The 22,305-nt window shown below is 52.1% G+C and overlaps 1 protein-coding gene across 1 annotated transcript; it reads left to right on the top strand.

Moving 5' to 3' along the window:
• Positions 1-4,032: 4,032 nt before the first annotated feature.
• Positions 4,033-11,052, top strand: RHCG (Rh family C glycoprotein). Its single transcript, XM_015873057.3, has 10 exons — positions 4,033-4,507; positions 7,220-7,406; positions 7,884-8,034; positions 8,166-8,313; positions 8,691-8,857; positions 9,554-9,691; positions 10,045-10,181; positions 10,257-10,381; positions 10,602-10,675; positions 10,770-11,052. The coding sequence occupies exons 1-10, from the start codon at positions 4,297-4,299 to the stop codon at positions 10,833-10,835; spliced, it is 1,404 nt and encodes a 467-aa protein (XP_015728543.1). The 5' UTR covers positions 4,033-4,296; the 3' UTR covers positions 10,836-11,052.
• Positions 11,053-22,305: the final 11,253 nt, after the last annotated feature.

The following is a 22,305-nucleotide window of genomic DNA, read 5'->3' as shown; positions in this document are numbered from 1 at the left end:
TCGCACTGAGGGAGGGGTGGGGCCAGCGGTACGAGCGAGCTGATTGGTCAATGCTGCAAATTTAAAATTTAAAGGCGGGAGTGACGTCACTTGTTGTCACCTCCACTCGGGCAGATTTGGGTGGGGACCCCTATGGGTGCAATAGGATTCTGCCAAGGGCGCGGGAGTATGGAGAGTTAACCACATATATGGGTGAAGGAATAGCGACACGAGTGTGTCACACACGAGATCGTGGACCCTATAAGTGGCCTAGGAAGTGTCCTATAAGTGACCTCCAGGCTCGTTCAGGGCTGATCACGCATTAAAAACACCCCTGTGGGGCTGCTGCTTTGTGAGCGATGCTCAGCACTCAGTGCTGCAGAACTAAAGCAGCCCTTCCTGTGGGTTCCACATCTGTGAGCCGTGTTAATGAGCTGGAACGGGGCTGGGCTGTTCCATTGAGAGCAAGGAAGGACCCAGGCTAAGTGCTCAGCCTGTGGTTCCTGCCGCTGGCCCCACCGCTCCCTTGCTGGCATCAATGCTGGTTTTTGGCCTGTCCTGTGGGCCAGCAGCTGCAGCCCGGCCCCGGGAGCTGCTGGGGATGCTCTCAGCCCCATATATCAATATTGTGTTCCTGTCCTGACAGAGAGCCTTTAAGCTCTCACTGTAACCACTGTCAGCTGGCATCTGTCCCAGCATCCTGATCAGGACACTCAACAGTGTGACTAACCCACCTTACCATGGGCTGCCGGGGACCAGAAGCACAGTCAGGACACAGGGACAGCACAGCAGTTCCCACTGTAGCACCCTACAGCCACCTCCCCCTTCCCCATGCTGCTCCCTCCCTTCCCACTCCAGCTGTTTGCTCCTGCAGCTGATCCAGCTCTCAGAAAAGCCACAGGAGACAGCTGAGCCGCAGGGAACCCGCTCGTTAGGCAGCTGGAGCTGCTCACACCACCCCTTGTCACACTGTCCCGCTGCTCGCTGGATCGTTTGCCCTCTCCACCCACTCTCCAAGGACACCACTGACTTCTCTTTCCACTGGGCTCTCTGGGCAATCATTTACCTGCTGATAAATGTGGTTTCATGGGAAGAGGGGAAGGATGCCAGAACAATCATTTGTAGATTGGGCTCACGTTTGGTTGGCGTTTTGACTTGCAAAGTTACGGTTTAGGGGTTTTTTTGTTTGGTTGGTTGGTTTTTGTCTTGTTTTTACTTGGCAAATCCTTGATCCATATTGACCTTTTTCCAGTGTTTCTGAGTGATATTTATGGGCGAGCCTCTCTGTGTACAAAACCCCACACCTAAAGGAAAGGTCTGATCTCCTGCTGTACCAACGCGCTCTTCAGTTTTGTTTTGGATTGCCTCAAATGCTTTGCTTACAGGACACTTCTCAAGGACCTGCATGAGAGAGAAGTCACCTGAGATGCTGCACAATGCCTGGGTACTGCCCTAAAGCACTGGGGACTGCATTAAAGCTTTGGATCTTCCCCACATCCCCTCACCCTCCCCATGCAATTGCTGGTAGTGGTCGCTGCTCTTTTTGCTCCTAATAATGGAGGAGCAAATTGAGAGGACTGGATATGCTTGTTGGACATTACAGACTGCAGAGATGGCTTTGGTGTTGTGATTGCCTGCAATTGAGGCAAATTCCATGTTTCACTGTGTTAATGGATGAGATCCGTCGCCATCTGCTTGTCAGCATGAGCTCCAACATAAATCCAGGCAGGAGCTGGATGTGCCCCACCACTCTCCCTCCAGATGAGGGTGATCTCTGGCACGTACCTTCTGAGGTCACCTTTGGGACCAGCTCCTGTGTCCCAGCAGTAGTGGTGATAAGATCTGCTGGGACAGTTCGCAGTGAACCAAGGAGCCGCCATGCCCTCCTCTCCTGGGCAAAGCTGCCCAGACTGCTCCAGGCAAGAGGGAGGGATTTCTGCACACTTCAGATTTGGTGTTTATGTCTCTCAAGTATTTTTAGTGCTCATAAAATTGAGAAACTGGGAGAGACCCAGCTGGGACCAGTATGGTACAACCCTCACCCAGAGCCTTCCCAAGGCAACCAGGACCTACCCGGTCCCATGTCCCATAGCAGAAGGACAAACAGACCTGTTCCAAGTCCCCTGCACAACCCAGTTGATTTCTTTAGGAAACCTTGTGGGAGTGGGGGGAGGTTAACTCTCAGATTCATTTAGTCGCATATATACTCATGAGGAAGTGGTGACTGAACTTCAAGGGTGCTAACTGCTGTGAGGGAGGGGAAGGGCAGCTTGCAATGAATCTGGTTTTATGGGTGCTGGATGCAGGGACAACCCTGATGTGGAGATCCATGATTGCCCATTAGAACAGCCTGAGAGCAGCTGCTACTGAAAGAGGTTCCCAAATCATGGGTGGGTATGAGCAGGTGAGGGGTGAGCCTTGAGTATGAGCAGCCAGTGGAGCATGCCAGCTCCAACAGGCCAGTAGAAGCATGGTGATGATCTGCAGATTGATAAGAAGGGGCCATGCAAGGCAGTGCAGCAAGGTGAGACTATCAGGCTAGTGGAAAAGTTAGTATCTTTTGTGCTCTGCCTGCAGAGGCTGGGGAAAGAGGCAGGGACAGAGCTATTGCCATGGGATGGCCCATGCAGGTCCTTCTGGGCTCTGAAGAAACAGGGCTTAGCACCCAGATTGGAAAACTGCAGTGTGGTTTCTTCTGCTGAGTTGTAACCATACAGTGTAATTGCTGGTGACTGTGCTATCAGGGTATAGCAAGTTCCCTTATGTTGTAAAATGCTCCTTTGTACCTCTGTGTCTCCTTTCTCAAGATTTCTAAGACCTGCTTGCAGGGTGGGGTAGTCTGGTCCTGCCACGAGGCTGTTAAGAGAAAACACAACTATCAACAGCGCTTTGGGCAATCAGCTCCAGTATTGCTTAGGGTTCAGCTTCTTTCTGGCTGTGTGTACAGCTGCAACTGCCCTGCAGAAATCACAGGTAATGGGATGCCCCGTCAATGTCACATAGATAGCTCAGATTGGGCAGCATCACAGCTTACTTGCTGCTCTACTCCCAGATGTCCCTACATGGTATGCCTGTTCTGCTATCGAGAAGTGTTCCTTGCACCTGATCTGCATTTCCAAGGCTTTTTCCAAAGCCCTGTATGGGGCCCAAATGAGATCTGACAGTGATTTTGTGTAGCCATCAGTCTCTTCAGGATCATCCCCAGCATTTTTCTGCCATTTGTCAGTTTGAGAAGAAAGGAAACAAGAAATAATAATCAACTCAAATTATTGCCTAATCAACACAGAAATCAGTGCTGCTTGCTCAGCCTGCAGGCCACAATTAGATGCCATCAGCAAATTCGGGCAGCTTGCCTGGGCTGCAGTCTTTCATCTCTGGAAGACTGACAAGCCTCTCTCGGATCTGCAGGCAGTGGAAGGAGCTGGGATCTGTCTGAAGGACTTGGCTCGTGGGGAAGGAACACATGGTTCAAAGCCACAGAAAAAGGAAAGTTATGTTTAATATAACACTAATGGAAGCCCTCTGTGCTGGAGGAGGGGATATTAAGCCTGCAGCTGAGGGCTGTAGTGCCAAGCTCTCCAGCCCCCTCTCTGTCACCATCTCAGGACACTGCCCTGGTCCCTGAAGCACCAGCTTAGCTTGTCTTGTCAAGAGGACAAGGTGGTTAAACCACCACGAAATGATGAGACGTGTCAGTTCTATATCCCTGTAGATATATGGCAGCTTTGGCAAGGTCACTGCATGCCCGTGCATGATCTTGGCTTTTGGTTGGAAGCATCCATCTTCCTCTTCCTCTTGGGACTGTCCCACAGACTTTCTTCTCATCAACAAAGAGCAGGACCTGCACCCAGTGACTCAGGCTGACTTGGTGTCTTCAGTAGAGGTGCTGGGAAAGGGCATTTGCAGAGCAGGACCAGCGGTGACAGGAAAAGGACTTGATGCAGGCAGGGAGGCAGCTAGGGTGGCAAGGTCAGGATGCCTGGCCCAGGACCAGGAAGGGGACAGGAAGGGGTGTGGGGCAGGACTGAGCAGGGGGCTGGACACCCAGGCTCCATAGCTAGGAGTCCTGGGGAGGCAGGGCTCATTACTGCTGCAAGCCGCTGGGAGAAGAGGTGCTGGAGCCCCGTCCTCCCTCCCAGAGAGGAAGGAGGGTGAGAGCAGAGAGCGAGCCTGGAGCCTCCCGCATCTGAAATGTGATCCTGCTGGAGGCACCTCCCTGGGCCCCACCTTGCGCTCCCCAACATATATATGTCACTCTCCAAGGGCACAGGGGACACAGGCTGACACACTGTGCCAGGGCCCCAGGCGTCCCTGCGGATGGAGCGGCCGAGGCACCAGGGGATGGCAAAGAACACCTACATGCGCTGGCGGCTCCCACTCATCTGCCTCCTCTGGGAAGTGGCAATGATCATCCTCTTCGGTGTCTTTGTGCGCTTCGGCCCTGAAGCAGATGCACACTGGGAGGAAGAGAAGCATGAAATGAACATTACCAGTGACATTGAGAATGATTTCTACTTCCGATACCCCTGTGAGTATTCAGGAAGCCCAGTCCCAGTGCTGGCTGGCCACCATCCTCTCCCATCCCATCCCATCCCATCCCATCCCATCCCATCCCATCCCATCCCATCCCATCCCATCCCATCCCATCCCATCCTGTCCCGTCCCGTCCCGTCCCATCCCATCCCATCCCATCCTGTCCTATCTGTTGTTGACCCAAGGGTTTTGGGAAAAGGTGATAAGCAGGTTTCAGGATAGTAGTCCTGAGTTCTTAAGTGCTTTATTTGTCTTTCCCAGTTAAATCTGGTTTGGGACAGAATCTGTCAGAGGTGATGTCTCTGATGACTGCTGAGGAGTTAGGCTTTACCTTGACACTGCTTTAGGGTGCCCCAAAGCATGAGAGAAGAACCTCGTGGCCATCCAGTGCTCTGGGGATCTGTTGACAGGGTGCCACCAGTACGTGATGTCTTTTCTCCAGGAATAGGGCTGACGCATTCTCAGCACCCTGCAAGTTTCAGCTCGCTGCCCCCTCTCTTGGCTTCCTTGTACATACAGAGAAACGGCTGTCGAGATCCTGTGACATCTTCCCCCTTTTCCTACACCCTCCCCCTCACTAGCAAATTACCCTTTAGCTGCTACCATTTTGATGAGTCCTCCCAACCTGCCAGCCTCCCATTGTCCTTCGGTCACTATGCCTTATTGCCATGGGGATCGCTCAGGTGGTCAAAGCTTTTCTGGCCAGGTGGTACACTTGGCTGGCTTTGATCTCTAGGGCTGGTCATCTTCTTTGTGAGCTGATGGGAACAGGCTGCTTCTGTAGGCAATTGTTTCCAAGGAAGCAACAGGCTTGAGTCATGCATCTATTTAGAATATTTCCATTAAAAAACACCTGCTAAATCAAAGGAGCTATAGAAACCTGTAGCTGCTGAGGATTAACTGGTTCAGAGAAGGATTTGCCTGCAAAACTCCTCAGCTGGTTGGTGTGAAGCAGCAGCAGTGCCCCAGTGCTGCTGTAATCTCTGACAGGACAGGAGTGCAGCAGAGAGGTCAAGAACCATGACACCCATGTCCATCCAGCTCTGTTTAGAAGAGAATGCAGTGGCTAAACACCCAAGGATCGTTTGTGTTATCAAATCTGTGACTGCTACAGCCTGTAGGACCCATCCAAAGATGTTGCAGTGGGTGAGCAGTGACAGCCTGAGATGATTAGTTACTGTAGGATGTTTGTGCCGTTGTGCCATTGGTGCCCATTGCCAGGGCTGCCAGTTCAACTCTAGGCAACACGACGTGTTCTTCTAATTTATAATCACACATTGATACTCCATAGTGAGTGAATCATCTGCTCTCCAGGGAAAAGAAATGAGATCCTTCAGCACAGTTAGTATTCTCAAAGCCCAAACACCACCTCTGGATAGTGACTGCAATTGCCTTCCCACAAAAGCAAGGTCACAATATCTCTTGAGCATGGCAGCACCTGGGCTGCCTGTAACACAAGTATTATTCTTCCAAAGGAAAAAAAAGGCAAGATTTAGAAAAATGCTTTAGGAGAAAGGTGATGAGAAAAGAAATATAGCTGCAGAGGGAAAGTGTGTGTGACTGCATGGTTAGAACTAGAGTTAAGAAGACTATTTCTTAGGACGTGCAGAGAAGATCACAAGAAGAGACTTCAGCTGAGCAGGGTCACCTGCAGGTCTAGTCTCCTTCATCTCTCATGAGTAATTTCATAGGTGTGGGGACATTTCTGAAAGCAAACAAATTAATCTGTCTCCACAACCTGACACTACATGGAGCCTGTCCAAACGTTTGTCCTTACACAAGCTGCAAGGTCTTGTAAAGCACCAGAGGGCAGAAGCTGAGACACACACCCAAATCCTCACCTGGAGCACAGCGGAGGTAGCAGGTACAGCCCCACCATCCCTGCAGGAGGGGGTCCAGGGTTGCTGGATGGCCAACATGCCTTAGGGCCAGCACAGGGTCAGGGGCACAGCAGATCCTTAATCACTGAATTTTCTCTGCCCTGAGCTTATTACATCTCCTGCTCTTTATACTGGAGTGGCCTCCAGTGTGAGGGTCTGCATGGTTCAGATTGTAATTATGCAGCATTTCAGCTCACTTAATTGCAAAGTGATGCTTATCTGAAATAAACGTTTAGCATTAAGAAGTACAGCAGGTTTATCGCTCCAAGAATTTCCCTCAAGAGGCTCATGCAGGTATAGTTTCCCCCAGGGAAGGGCATCTGAGGGGCTCCAGTTAGCAGGTATGAGCACTTGTTGGAAGAACCGTGTCTCTCTGCTTTAAGCACTCAAAATCCCACAAGGTGGGATAGCATAGGTATCATAGCAAAGGTATCTTGCCACTGATTTCTGTGGCAAATAAAAACATGTTTGTAAACTTCCCTTGTTCTTGTCTCTTCCCTAAGTGCTCGCACTGAGCCGTCACCAGGACCCTATATTGCATAGGCTTACCCAAAATGACCATTCACAAGGTTTAAAGAAATACTTTATCTTGCACATGGCTTGCAACAAAGATATTTAGGTTTGAAAACTGAACGTTTTCACCAAAAAGCCAGTTTCCAAAAGCCAAGTCATTTTCAGACTTAGAAATGGGAGGACATGAGCCAAATGCATGCATTTCTCCTTGATTTTTTTCCTTACTGCCACCATTGTTTGTTTTCACTGCTAAATTCAAAAGACACCCAGCTCTGCCTTCTCCTCAATGCTAATAATTCCCTCCCTGTGCACAGCTTTCCAGGATGTCCACGTGATGATCTTTGTGGGCTTTGGCTTCCTCATGACATTCCTCAAGCGTTATGGATTCGGAGCTGTTGGATTCAATTTCCTCCTTGCAGCTTTTGGGATCCAATGGGCTCTCCTGATGCAAGGCTGGTTCCACTCTTTCCAGAATGGGAAGATCCTTATTGGAGTGGAAAAGTAAGGAGGGACATGGGCTCTGGGATGCCACCTCTTGACTGTGCGATGGAAGAGCTGGGATAAGAGCCAGTGCCTATCCTTGTGTTATGTGCAAATTACAGCCTCCAAAATGTTATCTTCCTTCTGCATAACCCCACTTGCTTTCCACCTTTTAGTCCACAGGTACCTGTATGATGGTGGTACTGTTACATGAGAAATGTGAGATGTGTGCCATCTCTTAATACCCAAGCAGAGCACCACAGACCCCAAGGTTAAGAACACATAAGATCCTTCATTCTCATTATTTAAACAAATTGGATGAAAGCTCCATAACTGGACAGGTCAAGTTGGGAGAAAAGTCACTGTGAAACCCAGGGCTGGCTCTTAATCAACTATATGCCTTACAGTGGGATCTTCTAGAGTTTGGTGTGGGTGAGGGTGAGTAATTATGGAAGAGCATTTTCTTAGAGAATCACAATATTCCTTCCTCTCTTCCAGCCTGATCAATGCTGATTTCTGCGTGGGTTCTGTGTGCGTTGCCTTTGGAGCCATCCTGGGCAAAACCAGCCCCGTACAGCTCCTCATCATGACTTTGTTTCAAGTCACACTCTTTGCAGTGAATGAGTACATCCTCCTCAACCTGCTTCACGTAAGCTTTAGACAGACCCCTTCTCCCCAAGACTGAGTGCAGACTGGAAAGACAGATGGGTAGACAAGCTGGGCATGATGTAGAACACACCTCATCTCCAGAAATGAACCTCTGCTTTCCCATGGCTGCAGGTTAAGGACGCAGGTGGCTCCATGACCATTCACACCTTTGGAGCCTACTTCGGCCTCACTGTGACCCGTTTCCTATACAGACCCAACCTGGAGCAGAGTAAAGACAAGGAGGGCTCTGTGTACCATTCTGACCTCTTTGCTATGATTGGTGAGTCAGCCATAACCTCTGTGGCACTGGTATATGTGTACCAGTCAGCTGCAGAGAGCTGTTCCCTCCCATGTCTCTGGGGAAACCAGACCAAAGCCCAGGGCTGGGACAAGAAGCTCTGCATCCTAGTTTTCAACACCTTGGAACTACTCATCTCCCCTCACTAATGGTTGGGCTAACATGGTGCCTGTGAAGACAAGGCAGCATTTTGGTTCCTCTTCACTGCAAGCCCATTCTGGTGCTGGTCCCATCATGGAGGGCACAGCACTGGGGCATCATGACTAGGGAATTTAACTTCACCTCCTTTAGAGGCTTTTTCCAACCTCAATATTCTTTCTTTTCACTTCTTTTTTGCTTCCCCCTCCCCATCCCAACAGGTACCCTATATCTGTGGATGTACTGGCCCAGTTTCAACTCAGCCATTTCTGAACATGGGGATGCCCAGCATCGGGCTGCCATTAACACATACTGCTCCCTGGCTGCTTGTGTCCTCACCACAGTGGCCTTCTCCAGCATGCTGCAGAAGAAGGGCAAGCTTGACATGGTAAGCTGGGATCAGAGAGCACTACACTACCCAGGGAACTCGCAATGGATTTGACCAAGAGCCCAGGAATTGAGTGAGACTTGTCCTTTGCTGCAATGGGTTTCACAGTGTGTTGGTGCGATCGGCCTCCAGCCAAAAACTCAGGCTGCACTGAAACAAGCAGGTGGGAAGTGAATCCTGATGTTTTCACAATGCAAGCTGGTGCTGTCCCTGCATGTGATGGGCTGAGGGCACAACAAGGGCTGCGTTTACTCTCCCAGGAGAGCTACTGATGGGCATAATGCAGAGCCATGTTTGGCAGCACTCTCCAGCAAGCTGAGCAGGGCCTTGTGCAGCAGCTTGTGAGCAATCGGGGGGCTGACTTGTATGTGTTATGTGTGTGGGTGCACAGTGTGTGACAGCAGAGCTGGAGTGACACATGGCTGAGACAATTTCCATCTCATCACAATTCCCCACCCAGATTGGTGGATGCAAAGAACGTGTGTGGTATGGAGAGTGGGAGTCTATGTGTGCCTGTGCTACAGACAGAGGCTGCCTGTTCTTGTCCTCTTGTTTTTCACCAGCAAGCAGGAAAGTGGGCCCCAACATTTCCTCTGGAAGTATTTTCAGAGCTGATTCTCCTGCTTTACCATTTGCAAACAGTTTGAACAACCGTGTTTTCTCTGAGATGCCAAGACAGAGTGGTTACTCCTCCAGGTCCACATCCAGAACGCAACGCTGGCTGGTGGAGTGGCTGTGGGCACCAGTGCGGAGATGATGTTGACCCCATATGGCTCCCTCATCGTTGGGTTCATCTGTGGCATTGTGTCCACAGTGGGGTATGTCTACCTCACGGTGAGTGCTGCTCTGGGGGTCCGCAGCCCTGGTTCTGTTGAGGAGACCAGGAATGGATTCACTTCCCTTTGAGGGTTCCTGCTTTCCACTGTCCCTTATGGAGATGCACTCGTGACTCCATTTTCTGCCTCAAAATGCCAAGTAAGGCTCAGTCTCCTAACTGGAAAGTGGAGGAGAGCTCTTATTTTGTCCTGAGCTCGTTTCAAATATTTCTCTATCAGTCCTTACCTCTAGAATGAGACACACAATACCACTTTTCTTGCTCTACTTATCCCAGTCCTCCATGGAAGGAACTAATTATTTCCAGGGCTATGCTCATTCCTCTGATTTCTCTCTACCTCCCTCTCCTTCAGCCTGTTTTGGAGTCCAAGTTACACATCCAGGACACATGTGGCATCCACAACCTCCATGGTATGCCAGGCCTTATAGGGGGCATTGTGGGAGCCATCACTGCAGCCGCAGCCACAGAGGATGTATATGGAAAGGAAGGGTAAGACAGCTTGAAACTTTCACAAGTGTTCTTCTGGGAATTGTGAGCGGTCCTCACAATTTCTACCCTATGTAGGTTTATCAAGGCATTCGACTTCACTGGCAGCTATAAGACACGGACACCCAGCATTCAAGGAGGGTTCCAGGCAGCCGGCATTGTCGTTTCTCTGCTGATGGCTTTTGCTGGGGGAACCCTTGTGGGTAAGCAGGGATGAAGTGTGGAGAGGTGAGAGCCTGCAGCTGAAATGGAGACATCCACATGCTTTTCTGCCTTGGCTGGATGGGTCCTTGCCGCTTGTGTTGCAATGGACGAGCCATAGCGTGGGTCAGACCACAGCCTCCACTTGTGCTCGCAGGGTTATGGGGTGGGAGTTTGTGGGAGACAAGCCCCCAAAACCAGCCCCAATCGGCCCTGCTTTAGGAGCCATCCTGAAGCTGCCCATCTGGGGCGACGCGGCGGACGAGAACTGCTTCGAGGATGACATCTACTGGGAGGTGAGGCCCGGGGGTGGCGGGCGGCACAAGATGGCGCTGCCGCCCTCTGCATGAAGGCGGGCGGTGGAGCTGAGCGGGTCCCTCCGTGCTGCAGGTGCCCGAGGACGAAGAGAGCGACGTGTACCACATGCACAACCCCGACAAGGCCGCCTCGCCCTGAGCCGCCATGCTGCCGGGATGCCGCCGCCTCAGCGGGATGGCGGGGCTGCTCCCGGGGGCGGGGAGATGGCGGCCGCCATGTCAGCAACACAGCCCTGCCCGTGAGGATACAGCCTAGTGGGGAAAGGGCTGCAGGTGGAAACACGCACTTCCCTACTGGTTCACTTTTGTAATTAGTTCATATGAACGAAATAAAAGCATGGCTCTTTTTCATAGTACAGGCCTCTGATGAAAGCGGAGGGCAGTGGGGCACGGCATCCAAGCTAGGGAAGACTGGGAAGACCTCACTGTGGGCTCCCAGTACTTGAAGGGTGTTTATAAGCTGGAGGAGGACTGACTTTATACGTGGTGATAGGACAAGGGGAAATGGCTTTAAACTAAAAGAGGGGAATTTAAGGTTAGATATTAGGAAAAAATTCTGTATTTGGGTGGCGGTGAGGCCTTGGTACAGCTGCCCAGAGAAGCTGTGGGTTCCCCATCCCTGGAGGTGCTCAAGGCCAGGTTGGATGGGAATCTGGGCAGGCTGGTCCGATGGGGGACAACAGGACAACAGCCATGGCAGGGGGTTGGAGCTGGGGGATCTTTAAGGCCCCTTCCAACCCATGACTCTGTGATCAGACCAGTCTTTCCATTTTGTGGTCCTGTTCTGATGGGAAGGGCCCAACAACAGATCGCTGCCTCCATCTGTTAACTGGACCATCTTCCATCCAGGAAAAACATCAGGGTTCAACCGAAGCTGAAAAAGACAGGAATAAAAATCAGGCCTAAACCCTGTGTGTTTGCCAGCATGATATGTGAGGAGCTGGAGAGGAAAAGAGGGGGGGGGAAGAGAGAGAGAGAAAAAAAGGAGGTGGGAGGGCTGATAGGTCTCTTCACCGTGTCTAGCTGTAATTCTCACACCTGAGGGGGGGAGTCAAAAGTAGCTATTCACATCCCCTTGGGATATGACACCCTCATTTTCCATGCTGGGTAAAGACAAAAACCCTTTACAACATGTTTCTGGAATTTGTCAGCGGCTGCCAGCAGCAGCATGTTAATTAAATGTCGGCAAAGATGGAAGCAAGAGGCTCTGCTCTAATTGGACACTTTGCTTGGTGGAGCTGAAAAACATTGTGACAGAGGAGGAGGTGCCGAAACACTGTGTTCCCCCGCCATGTCGAGGGGACGGGGACAGCCAGGCACAGGAGATGCTCTGTTCTGAACCAAGGTTGTCTTTGCTTAGCCTGAAACAACCTCAGTAGTGGGAAAAAAAAGAGGAGTAGCGAAAAAGGAAAAGGCCTAAAATCCTCCACAGGAATCATCACCAGCACAGCAGCAGCGTAGGATGCAGGGAGACGGCTTTGTAGTCAAAGAGGAAGTTCAGCTAAATTGCTGTTCTAACAGGGCATTCCTGGATCCTTGGCTATGCCTGCTGTGGGATGAGCTTGGGGTATCTCAATATAGCAGAATCAGCATCCCTAACTAATAGACTTGAGCTACGAATCTCCCTATCTCATAACAGTTGCTGATGTTGTCGTCTATAACTCAAAAGGCTTCGGCCAGGGTAGTTTTGCTTCTGCCCTGGACTGTCCAGCTGGCTCACGCTTTTCACCTTGAACCAGTACAGGGACAGGAAAATGAGAAGCTTCGAGGTTTTGGACACGTCAGCCCACACGTGCTGGGGAGCCAGTGTCCCACTATGGTCTCTCTTTGCAACAGCTTGAAAACAGCCATGGGATTCAGTAGCCAAAAAACTGAGCAGCCCTCATTGCTTTAGCAAGGCTGTTAGCCCCCATCTCATACATCTCTGAGCACCAGGACATAGTCCTGCCCCATGTTGTGATGTGGATGGGAGCCCCAACCCCACTCCTTGTCCTCTGAGCTCTGCCTCCTCCTCGTGGGAAGACACCTGAATTGCCCAGACTCCAGGGCAGTGAAGCGTTTTATTACCCGTGCTCTCGCGGGGCTCAGTCTGGTCTCAGTACCTAAATCACTCTCTGGGGCTGGCCTTGCACTTTTAATTCCCTGATGAACAATGCCGGGGTCGGGCCAGCGCGTTTGAAGTGTGGTCACGGCCCCAGCGGTGGACAGAGGGTTTCTCAACAGGGAGCAGAGGATTGGCCTGCTTTGGCAGGCAGGAGGAGGTGTGAGAAAGGAGCTGTTGATACCCATGGGGATTAGGTGGTACAAATTGGCTGGGAAGCACCGGAGGCATTGACCAGAGCTGTCCTGGGGCAGGTTCCCATGGGGGGGCTGCCTGAAACAACCCTCCTTCAAGGAGGCTGGAAGGGCCAGCCTGGCTGCTAATCCCCTGGGAGCTATGGAACACGAAGCAGAAAAGAGGTTAAAAAAAAGAGAGAGAGAGAAAATCTCATGTAAAGATGGTGGTTTCCCCAAGGGGATGATAGAGAGAGAGGGAAGGGGGCGGGAAGGGGGGGGGGAACAGCACCATTTAATCCAGCTTTTAATAGGCAGGTGGTGGGCTTAGATCACACTCCCGCTCCTGCAAGCTGCTGCAGAGATTTTGGAGAACAGCCCTGCAGACTGGAGGGGACCCCCACATCCTTGCAAAGGGTCCCCATATGTGGCAAGAGGACATGTGCTTCTGTCTGTGCTCGTGTGTGTGTCTGTGTAGGTGTAAGTATACGATGTAACCCCAGATTGGGGCTGTGGTGGGCTCACTGCATGCCCCAAATGCGTGCAGAGCCCCTTGTCCCCGTGCCCACGCTGCAGCTGTGTGGGTGCAGCCTCACATGCACACACACACCCAGCACACACACACACCTTCTGAGCACATGCACACACTCCCTGGCACAGCAAGCACCAAAGTGATGTGCACATATCTGTGGGTGCGTGCTGGCATTGCACGTGCGTGTGCCCTTCAGGGACGTGTGCCAGCTGTCCGGCCGCATCGTGGCCGTGCCCATCCGTGCACCTTTGTGCTGGTGTGAGTGCGTGTGCGTGTCGGACCTGGTGCGTCCACGCCTGTGTGAAAGGCTCTCCAGCCCCTTCTTCAGGAGTGCTGTAAATTGTAATCAGATTAAGGCAGCCAATCACTTAGGGCCCTTGAAAAGGGCATACGTTCCCTAATCAGTACCTAGCATTGAGTCTCACAAAGGGTCTAAGTAACTCGGCAGGGGTCGGGCCCTCTGGAGCGCAGGGGAGGGGGCTTGCCTTTCTTTTCTCTCTGTCCCTTGTAATTATGTCAATTTGCTAGCCAAATTGTTTGCTTGAGTGGACAGTGGGGGCTTGCCCCCCTTCCCGCCTCCCCCCCACCCCCGGCCCCATTCATGTGCTAATATGGGAAGGAGCATGGCCTCCTGACTTCAGGAGGTGGCCGTGGAGCAGCACGCGGTGCCCGCACCCAGCCCCGTGTCCACAGGCTGCTGCCACCCCATGCCTCAGCGAGGACTTCTGGCCTCCATATGATGGACATGAAGACATAGTGTTGCTGCTTCTTGAGCTTCGCATCTCATTGCAGGGCTGCCTGGCCTCTGCCACACCAAGGGATTCACCCCTCTGGCTCTGGAGACGGAACAAAACCTCAAGACCAGCACAGAGATGGTAGGGAGAGATGGTGTCATCATCAATGGACAAGGAGATGCTGCCTACCTCTCTCATACCTTATAAGCAGGCAAAGCTGCCTGCTGGCACTGCCAGTTGTCCTGTGCCTACAGGGACGTGGAGAAAATGGTGACACTGAGAGGAACTGCAGGCATCCATGAGCTGTAGATGCTGCTGTGACAGACACACACAAGGCTCTCAGTCACCTCACTGCTACCAAAGGCCACCTTTCCCCACCCTGCCTTAAGACAGCAGGCAGCAAAGTACATGTGTGTCACAGGGAGTCCCTCTGCATGTCCCTGGATGCCTTTACATGCAGCCCAGATGACCAGAACCCTCTCCTGCTGGCTCCTGCTTGTGTCACCTCCCTCACCTGCACCACATCCCTTCCTCACCCGGTCGCAGGGCCTGAGCTGTGCCAAGCTGCACAGCAGCTCTTGCGACACACCTCCCCACCCACCTCCCAGTATTTGCATATATTCTGCCCGCAAATCCTTGTCAAGGGGAGCCTCTTTATTGCCTGTATAGATCACAGGGTGTTTGTTAAGGGGCTTCTTTGTATTGCCTCAGACAGCTGGGGTCATCAAAAGTCCTGCGGTGGGAAGGAGAGACAGGAGGAGGGGGGAAACCCTGACAATACGGACTGAAGGATTAAAGGAGCATATAAAGTTCCTATTGAGTGAGACAAGAGGCTGTTCACTCCCAAGATTGACAGCAACCAGGAGGCGATTCCCAACACAATGTCCAATTAATTCTCTACCCTCTTCACTGCCGTCTCCTCCCTCCCTCCTCTCCAGGGCTTGTGTATGAGCAGGGAAGGGCTGAAGCTAAGATCCTCAAGAAGGTAATTAATTATTCCTGACCAAGAGGAGCTTGCTGGGGCGTGAGCCTGTCCCTAGGCTCACTGGGAACCCTGTGTCCCAACCAACAGCCTCCATCAGCTCAGGTCACTTCAGGAGAGTTTTCCTTTCAATCACAGGCAAAGCTGTCCCTCTGACGGTCTGCAAAATAACCATGGTTAGTGCTGAGCCTAATGGGAAGATCTGGGCTAAATCCAGGCTTCTTTCTGGACTAGCAGTCCTTGCTGCAGGGCAAAGTAGTGAGAAAGCTAGGGAGCAGAGCAGGGCACGTGGACAAGATGCTCGGGTATGCACAGCATTTAGGGAGAGACAACAAAACCTCCTGCATTTTCAATCGGTTTCCGTGGTTTGGGCCGAAGTGTTTTGGTATTCAATTCCCAGCCCAAAGCACCACCTTCGCACTGCCTGTGTTCACTCACACCAGACCCCTGGCTGGGCTTTCAGCATGGCAGTGTTTGGAGCACTGAGAAGAGGGGCAGTGAGAGCACAGCCAAGCAGAGACAGGGGTCCACAGGCTGCATTGTCCCCAAGGTGCTGCTAGGAGGTATTTGTGAGTGTGCTCCTACCTCTCCCACTAACAGCACCTCTGGGTTCAACCCCCATGTAGGGGAGAGCAGAGTCTGGGTCACCATGTGAAATTCCTGAATATGAGTTGCTTGATTTGTCTGGTCTATTTTATTTTTTCCCTTTGAAAATTCATCAGCTAAGAGGCAGGGAACAAAACCAGGAGGGCACCTTCCTCAGAGCCGGCCACCTTCTTTTGTTACCCTGCACTGCTGAGCTGTGCAGGCACATCCATTCCACACCAACAAGCATCTCCAAACCAGGCTGGAAGGAGCAGGACCACGGGGACCCAGCTCTCACCACAGGGAACACTTTGGCCAACCCATCACTTCTGGCCTCAGGGGACCAGAGTTGCCCATCCCATGCACCCAGTGTGCAGGAGATGCCCTGGGGCTGCCCGTGGCTCCGCGCCGCCGCCTGCTCCCTCACCGCACACGCTCCCAGTGAAGTTGTTTGAAAGTCTTCCGGCAGTTTTAGCGGGCAGGAATAACAGATTAGCCATGATCTGATCAACCCAGTATCTAAGCTGTATTCTCCCCGCTGACAAGTATTTGAAAGAGGGGAGGGGCCACTTTCAGCCCAGCGATGAATCTTTCACCGACAAGAAAAGGCCCTTTTTTCTCCTGCGAGCCACAGGCTGCTCTGTGCCCTGTTGCTAAGTGAGACCCAGGGCTGTTGCTTGCATGCTTGCACGAAGCCCTTGGGTTAGCGGGATCAGGAGATTCACACCAGACATCTTGTTTTGGGGGGGGAGTTCTCTTCTCCCCCACCTTTGACTGGCAGATAACAGCTCGCAGGCGAGGCCCAGGGATGCCCCCGCTGCGCTGCTGGTCCTGGGGAAGGGAGGATGCAGGAGGCTCTGCTGAGCGGTGTCAGGGCTGGGAACTCAGCCCTGAATGTTTGGGGTGTGCTGGAACACGTGTGAGTTTCACCAGTGTGGCTGAAGGAGGACACTACAGCCCCTGTATCTTATTAGATCAGGGTGCATAGGGACTTTGAGGAAGTGACCTTAAAGGATGCTCCAGTGCTGGCCAAGCAAAAGCTGCCAGCAAGAGCCACCAAAAGTAATTTGGCTTCATGGATTGGTGCTTCTGGTTATAGTTTGAGAAGGGAACACAAGGCAGAGGAGCAGGGGGGCCGTGTGCAGCCCTGGGCCTGCTTTGTGGTCCCTGCAGCCCCATGCTGCTCCAGAGCACCCTCTCCCCCTGCCAGCCCCAGTCGACCCTGTGAGAAAGAAATCACTAAAACAAAGGTCTCCCAGACGATTTCTTGAGCTGCCAGCATGAGGTGCCCTCGGCTAAGCCATAGTGCTCACACCCTTCCTCTCCTGCAAGGCAGCAATGCAGGCAGGGCTGCCCGCTGCCAGGCTAGGGGCTGGCACCTTCCCAGTGCCCTGGTCGGGGGGATGGGGGGAGCAGGGGACTCTCCTTCAGATGAACCAGATGCCAGAAGGGCTGTGAGAGTTATTGCTGCTCTGAGCAGCACCAAGAGGAAAGAAACCCCCCAGCCATTGGGTTTGAAACACAAAAGGCCGGATCTGTGCCTGCGATACAGCTCCTTTCCGGAGCTCAAGCAGCACAAAGCAGCTGAAAAAAAAATGGCTTTTCTGGCAAGATGAGCTGTCCTCCAGTGTGGTATGATGGCAGGTCTTTGCCTTGCTGTGCAGCCAGGACAGACTGGCCCTTCCTTCATGGTGCAGTCTGCAGTCACCTCACACAATACTTCGTGGATGTAAGGACTTGCATCTGACTGTCCCCAGCCTTCCCATCTTGATGGCAGCGATGTCTAGGACCTATATGTGCTGCAGGTCACACGCCTCCAGCACAACATGGAGTGCTCCTGACTTCATTATTTTTACCTCGCTCATTTCTCCTGGCCTTGGCTTTGCTGGGACCAGTGCTTGGAAGGGTCTCAGTGCTGAGAGCTTTGCATTTCTGCTGGAACTCTTCAAGCACCAGGATCCATTTATTCTTCCACTGTGCACTGAAATGCCCCCAGAAAGCTCCACTAACAGGGCCCAGCTGTCCACCTACCATGCCAAACCCATGGGCAGCACGGGGGCTTTTCCCAACACCACATCTTCTAGAAGGAGAAAGGCAAATCTGTCTTCATGGAACAGTCAGCAAAACCCGAGCTGAGAATTCATGTCCCGGTGCTGAAATAAACCATTGTGCAGCAAAGAATAGTACACAATGTAAGCACTCAGGAAAGAAGCAAATAATTTTATCCTGATTTCTAGTGTCTTCCTGACTTTGTGCGCACCCTCCCATACTCACACATGTCAGCAGAACAGGCACACAGCAGAGATATTTACATGAAAATTCTGCTATCTCCACAGCTATCTATAGCAGATCTATCTGTGCCCATGGTTCCATCCCATGCTTTGGTTCCCTTGGTATAGCTCAAGAATCCAGACTGTCCCCATGCATCATCAAAAGGGACCAAACCAAAAAGCCACCGCGCCATGGAGGCAGCGGTTTGGTTGGGAGGACATGGGGGACAAATGATAGGGACCAATGGGTGCCGATCATCATTATTTGGGGTGCCACTGTGAGGGTATCGCCCCACTGCCCCCTCTACAGACAAGGGCCCCCATTTGAGAAGACGGGAAGGCGAATCAGTATGCAGAAGTGGTCTCCGCTCGCCAATAAATTAGCATAAACCACTCTAGGAGGTAAATAGACATACAAGGCGCCAGTGTGTGCAGCGTGGGCTGCGGCTTTGTCTCAGCGCCACTATTGTCACGGCCCCTGCTGCACGCTGACCGAGTGGGGCTGTGTGGTGGTTTCTTACACTTTTGACTGCTGGATAAAAGGGGGGAACATAAAGAGAGGGGAGAACTTTTTTTTTTCCTTTTTTTTTTTTTTTTCCTTTTTTTTTTTTTTTTTTAATAAGTCCAGACGAAGTTACAGACGTCTGTTAAACGTCAATTACAGCTGAATAAAGACGTCTGCTTAAGGCTTAGTTATGGCTCCTTTCAGCCACTGAGATTTTTCCAGGGCTGGCCCGGGATGCCTTCGGCAACCTAATTTGGAGATTGTAACTCTATAAACAGGCTCTGGCATTAATCAAGGCTGGTGGAAATGCAAATGACGGTGAGGAGGGGGCTTGGGGATGGGTTGGGGTCCTGTGCCTTGGAGCCTGGGCAAAGAGTAAAAAGAGGAAAGCAAAGGCAAAGAAGAAAGGGGCCGTGTGGAGATGCAGGGACCCGTAAATAGTGAGCTTGGTGGGTTTTTACCACTTTCCTGCTGGTGCTCAGAAATCTGGGCCCATCAGGTCCCTCCGTACCCTCCCAGTGCTCTCAGATGCACAAGCCCAGAGCCAGCTGGCCCTGGAATCTTTCCACACCAGTCTGCCTAAGCAGTTTCCCCAGCCAAACCAAAGCCAAAACATGAACAAAGTGGGCATTTAAGGCTTTCAAATCCCAGAGGACCATCAGGTGCTTGGGAGATCACAACCTATATGAGAGTGTCCAAGCAATGGGGAATTCAATGCTGCTAAGAGGTGCTGCTACAAAAGGGCAGATTGCATATTCCCATCTTTTATTGCACAGCCTGTTGATGTTGTCTCCATTTTGTTGTAGGAAAAGGGCCTCTAGCTGAGCAGGAAATAAAGTTCCAGAGCACGTTGTGCCCACTATAATAAGCTGCCCTGATGACCACAAGGACCAAAGCATCTTTCCATAGGGAGAATCTAGGGACCTTCTTCCCTCTCAGATATCTTCATGGCAGGTGGATGAGGGTGGGGATCAGTGTCATTGCCATTGTGTCATTGCCACCCCATGGGGAGCACCCTTCTCCACCTTGGGATCGTTATTGAGAGAGAACAGCATAGAGGGAGGACAGGGATGAGTTTTGTTGGAGAAGGTTAAAATCAAAAAGCACATCCCAGGTCCTTCCTCAAGAGAGTCTGTGTCTTTCCCAAACCAGCAGAATGAAGCCAGGAATATTTCCCTTGGCTGACATTCACCCACCCGTATGTCCACCTCAATGGGCTGAAAACATCAGAGACAACATCTAAAGGATCGTGCCCAGCCTGGGCAGAGAATGCAGGTGGGACTGGAGCTGGAGGAGCTTCTTCTGGCTGTGCTTTCTACGCAGCTGTGATGTTTCCTCACCAAAGTCTCCTAAGAAACCCAGTGCCTTGTCCCAGGGAGGTGTGAATGAGGGAGGTGATAGGTCCGGGTTGTGGGGAAGCCTTTGCAAGGGACCTGTGTTAATGAGTGTCTTTTGTTTTTGATGTCTGGGTGCCATACCAAGAAAGACCAAGAGGAGGCTGGGAGGAGAGACCTGGTGCAGGCACAGAGGTTAAGAGCTCTCCATGGTCCCATATTAATGATATCATTCTCCCTTCACCTGGAAAATAAAACAGACCAAACCAAAACAAATAACAGATAGGTCACTATTTTTTCCCCCAGGTAAAATAAGGTCAGACCTTGCAGTGAGGAGGTATCACTGAGCCCAGAAAACAGGAGACAACAGACAAAAAGATGGGTTGGATGTAGGGAGATCAGAGGGTCAAAATTGGAGATGTGGGTTGAGGTCTAGAGCAAACCCCAATGGATAGAGCCTGGGGCTCCCAAAACACAGGAGGATGGTGGACCAGCGACAGCTGGAAGATTTAATTGCTCCTCTCCGCAGACCTGCTCGGCTCCCTCCCTCTCAGATCTGCATTTCAATATGAGAGCAGCAGTAAGTGGGATGCCGCTGGAAGGGGTTAGAATGATTAATCATTTAAAAAGCAAGATCTTAATTACAGGGTGCAATTTTTGCTATTTAAGGAGTCCATTAGTTTCCAGAAAGGAGGGGGAAAAAAAAATATATAGATATTGCAGGTTATTCTCCTTTTGAAGCAAATTGGGGGGAGGGCCGAGGGGGCTGCAGCGCCCATGTTGTGGCCTGCGGGGCCGAGGGTTTCACAGTGTGAGGATGGTGAGGGGGAGGTGGTGGCACTGCTTCCCCCCATGGATATTTTTGAAGGGTGCCAACCGTGAGCATCCACCGTGGCACAATACGCGCCGCAGCCTTGCACAGCCTCCTCCCCGGGAACAAGGGGAGGATGCGGCCACAGTCAGCCCTGCTGACCCCTCGGCCCAAATAGCTCCCAGAGGGCACATCGGGGTGTAATTGCCGTGATAACAGCGCGTCCGCTGGGAGCCGGGCCGAGACCTCTCACCCGCGGATGGGAAGTGGCCGGGGGCTGCCGAGCACCGCACACTCACCGCCAGCATCGCGGGGACGCAGGGAGTGGGATCGGCTCCATCTCACCCCGCGCCGCAGCCGGCAGGGAGGTGACGGGGGTTAATCGCCCACCGCCTCCCCTCTGACCCCTCTGTGGGTTTTTCTCTTGTATGGTCATTTAGCCGTCCCCCGACACAAAAGGGAGCGATTAAACACAGCTCAGGCCCTTCATGCTTTAGTGGATTAATTTGCTGATCCCCCACGGATTAAAGGTCTCGACAGGATCAGCGGGAGCAGCGGTGCAGACCCCGACGGGAGGAGGACAGCGATAGTGCCGGGCAGGGCCCAGCCCCGAGCAGCCCGCGGGGACCTCGCCCCTCCTCACGGTGTCACCGAGCCGTGTCAGGGTTCAAGGCATCGGAAGCTCGCCTAAATACCGCCTAACCCAAATCCTCCCTCTGCATGTCGCTCCCCTTGGATGCAACACTTGGATGGAAAGCCATACCCAGTGCTGCTGGGAACACAGCGTGGGGTGCGCATCCCTGTTCCTGCTGCAAAACCAGAGCAAGGCTCGACCCCAAAGCCTCCAGCCAAGGTGCAGAGGGGTGACCAGGGACAGGGGATGGGGTGGGGGCACAGAGCTGGTGGGGGCTGCTCGCCCTCCCCAGGCCTGCGGGAAGCGGGGATTGCATCTGCCTTTAATTACTCCCTCTCTGCATATCAGATGCTCGTGCACCTTCTGCACATGAATGCTGATTAATTGCAGGGTTAGGCTCTGAGGCAGGCCGGACCACATTATTTCTGATGTTTGCTCTTTTCACGAGGAGAATAAATGCCATGAATCCACAGTAATCAGTGGCTTTTAGCTTGTCACTCTTATGACACTCTTTACTTAGACCAGGAAATGGCAAATGTGGTGGAAATAAGAACTTTATTATCTATTTCTTTTTCTTTTTTTTTTTTTTTTTCCGATCCCAAAAGGGAGGTGTGCGCTGGGGAGGAGGGGTGGCAGAAGAAGGTGGTGGGGCATCTCACCGAGCAGGAGATGGAAAAAGAGTCTCCATTTTCTCTGCAAACGAGGAGCTGCACTTCACCACATTCAGTGATGGAGAGAAGAAAAGCAGCAGCCGTCCCTTTGTGGCGGCTCTTGGGGAGGAGGCCCAGCAGGCAGGAGAAGGCCGCACCATCCCAAGCCACTGCTGTCATGGCTGTGAGCGGTGTCACAGGAAGAGAAGGCTGGGGATGACCCTGGGCTCAGCTGAGATGCTCAGGGCTGCTCTGAGCTGCTGGTGGCTGTGCACTTGGGTAGAAATGGTAGGCCGCA

The sequence above is a fragment of the Coturnix japonica genome, chromosome 14 (genome assembly GCF_054131305.1).
Source record: "Coturnix japonica strain WE chromosome 14, WE-NBRP24, whole genome shotgun sequence".
Classification (NCBI taxonomy): Eukaryota; Metazoa; Chordata; class Aves; order Galliformes; family Phasianidae; genus Coturnix; species Coturnix japonica.
Note: the sequence above shows the minus strand (reverse complement) of the source record. Positions and strands in the feature narration are given on the sequence as shown.

Excerpts from the sequence above, each read along its gene's own strand:
- RHCG (XM_015873057.3), top strand. The coding sequence starts at position 4,297 with ATGGAGCGGCCGAGGCACCAGGGGATGGCAAAGAACACCTACATGCGC. Across the intron at positions 7,407-7,883 it reads ATCCTTATTGGAGTGGAAAA|CCTGATCAATGCTGATTTCT; the intron begins GTAAGGAGGGAC and ends CCTCTCTTCCAG. Across the intron at positions 10,382-10,601 it reads TGCTGGGGGAACCCTTGTGG|GAGCCATCCTGAAGCTGCCC; the intron begins GTAAGCAGGGAT and ends GCCCTGCTTTAG.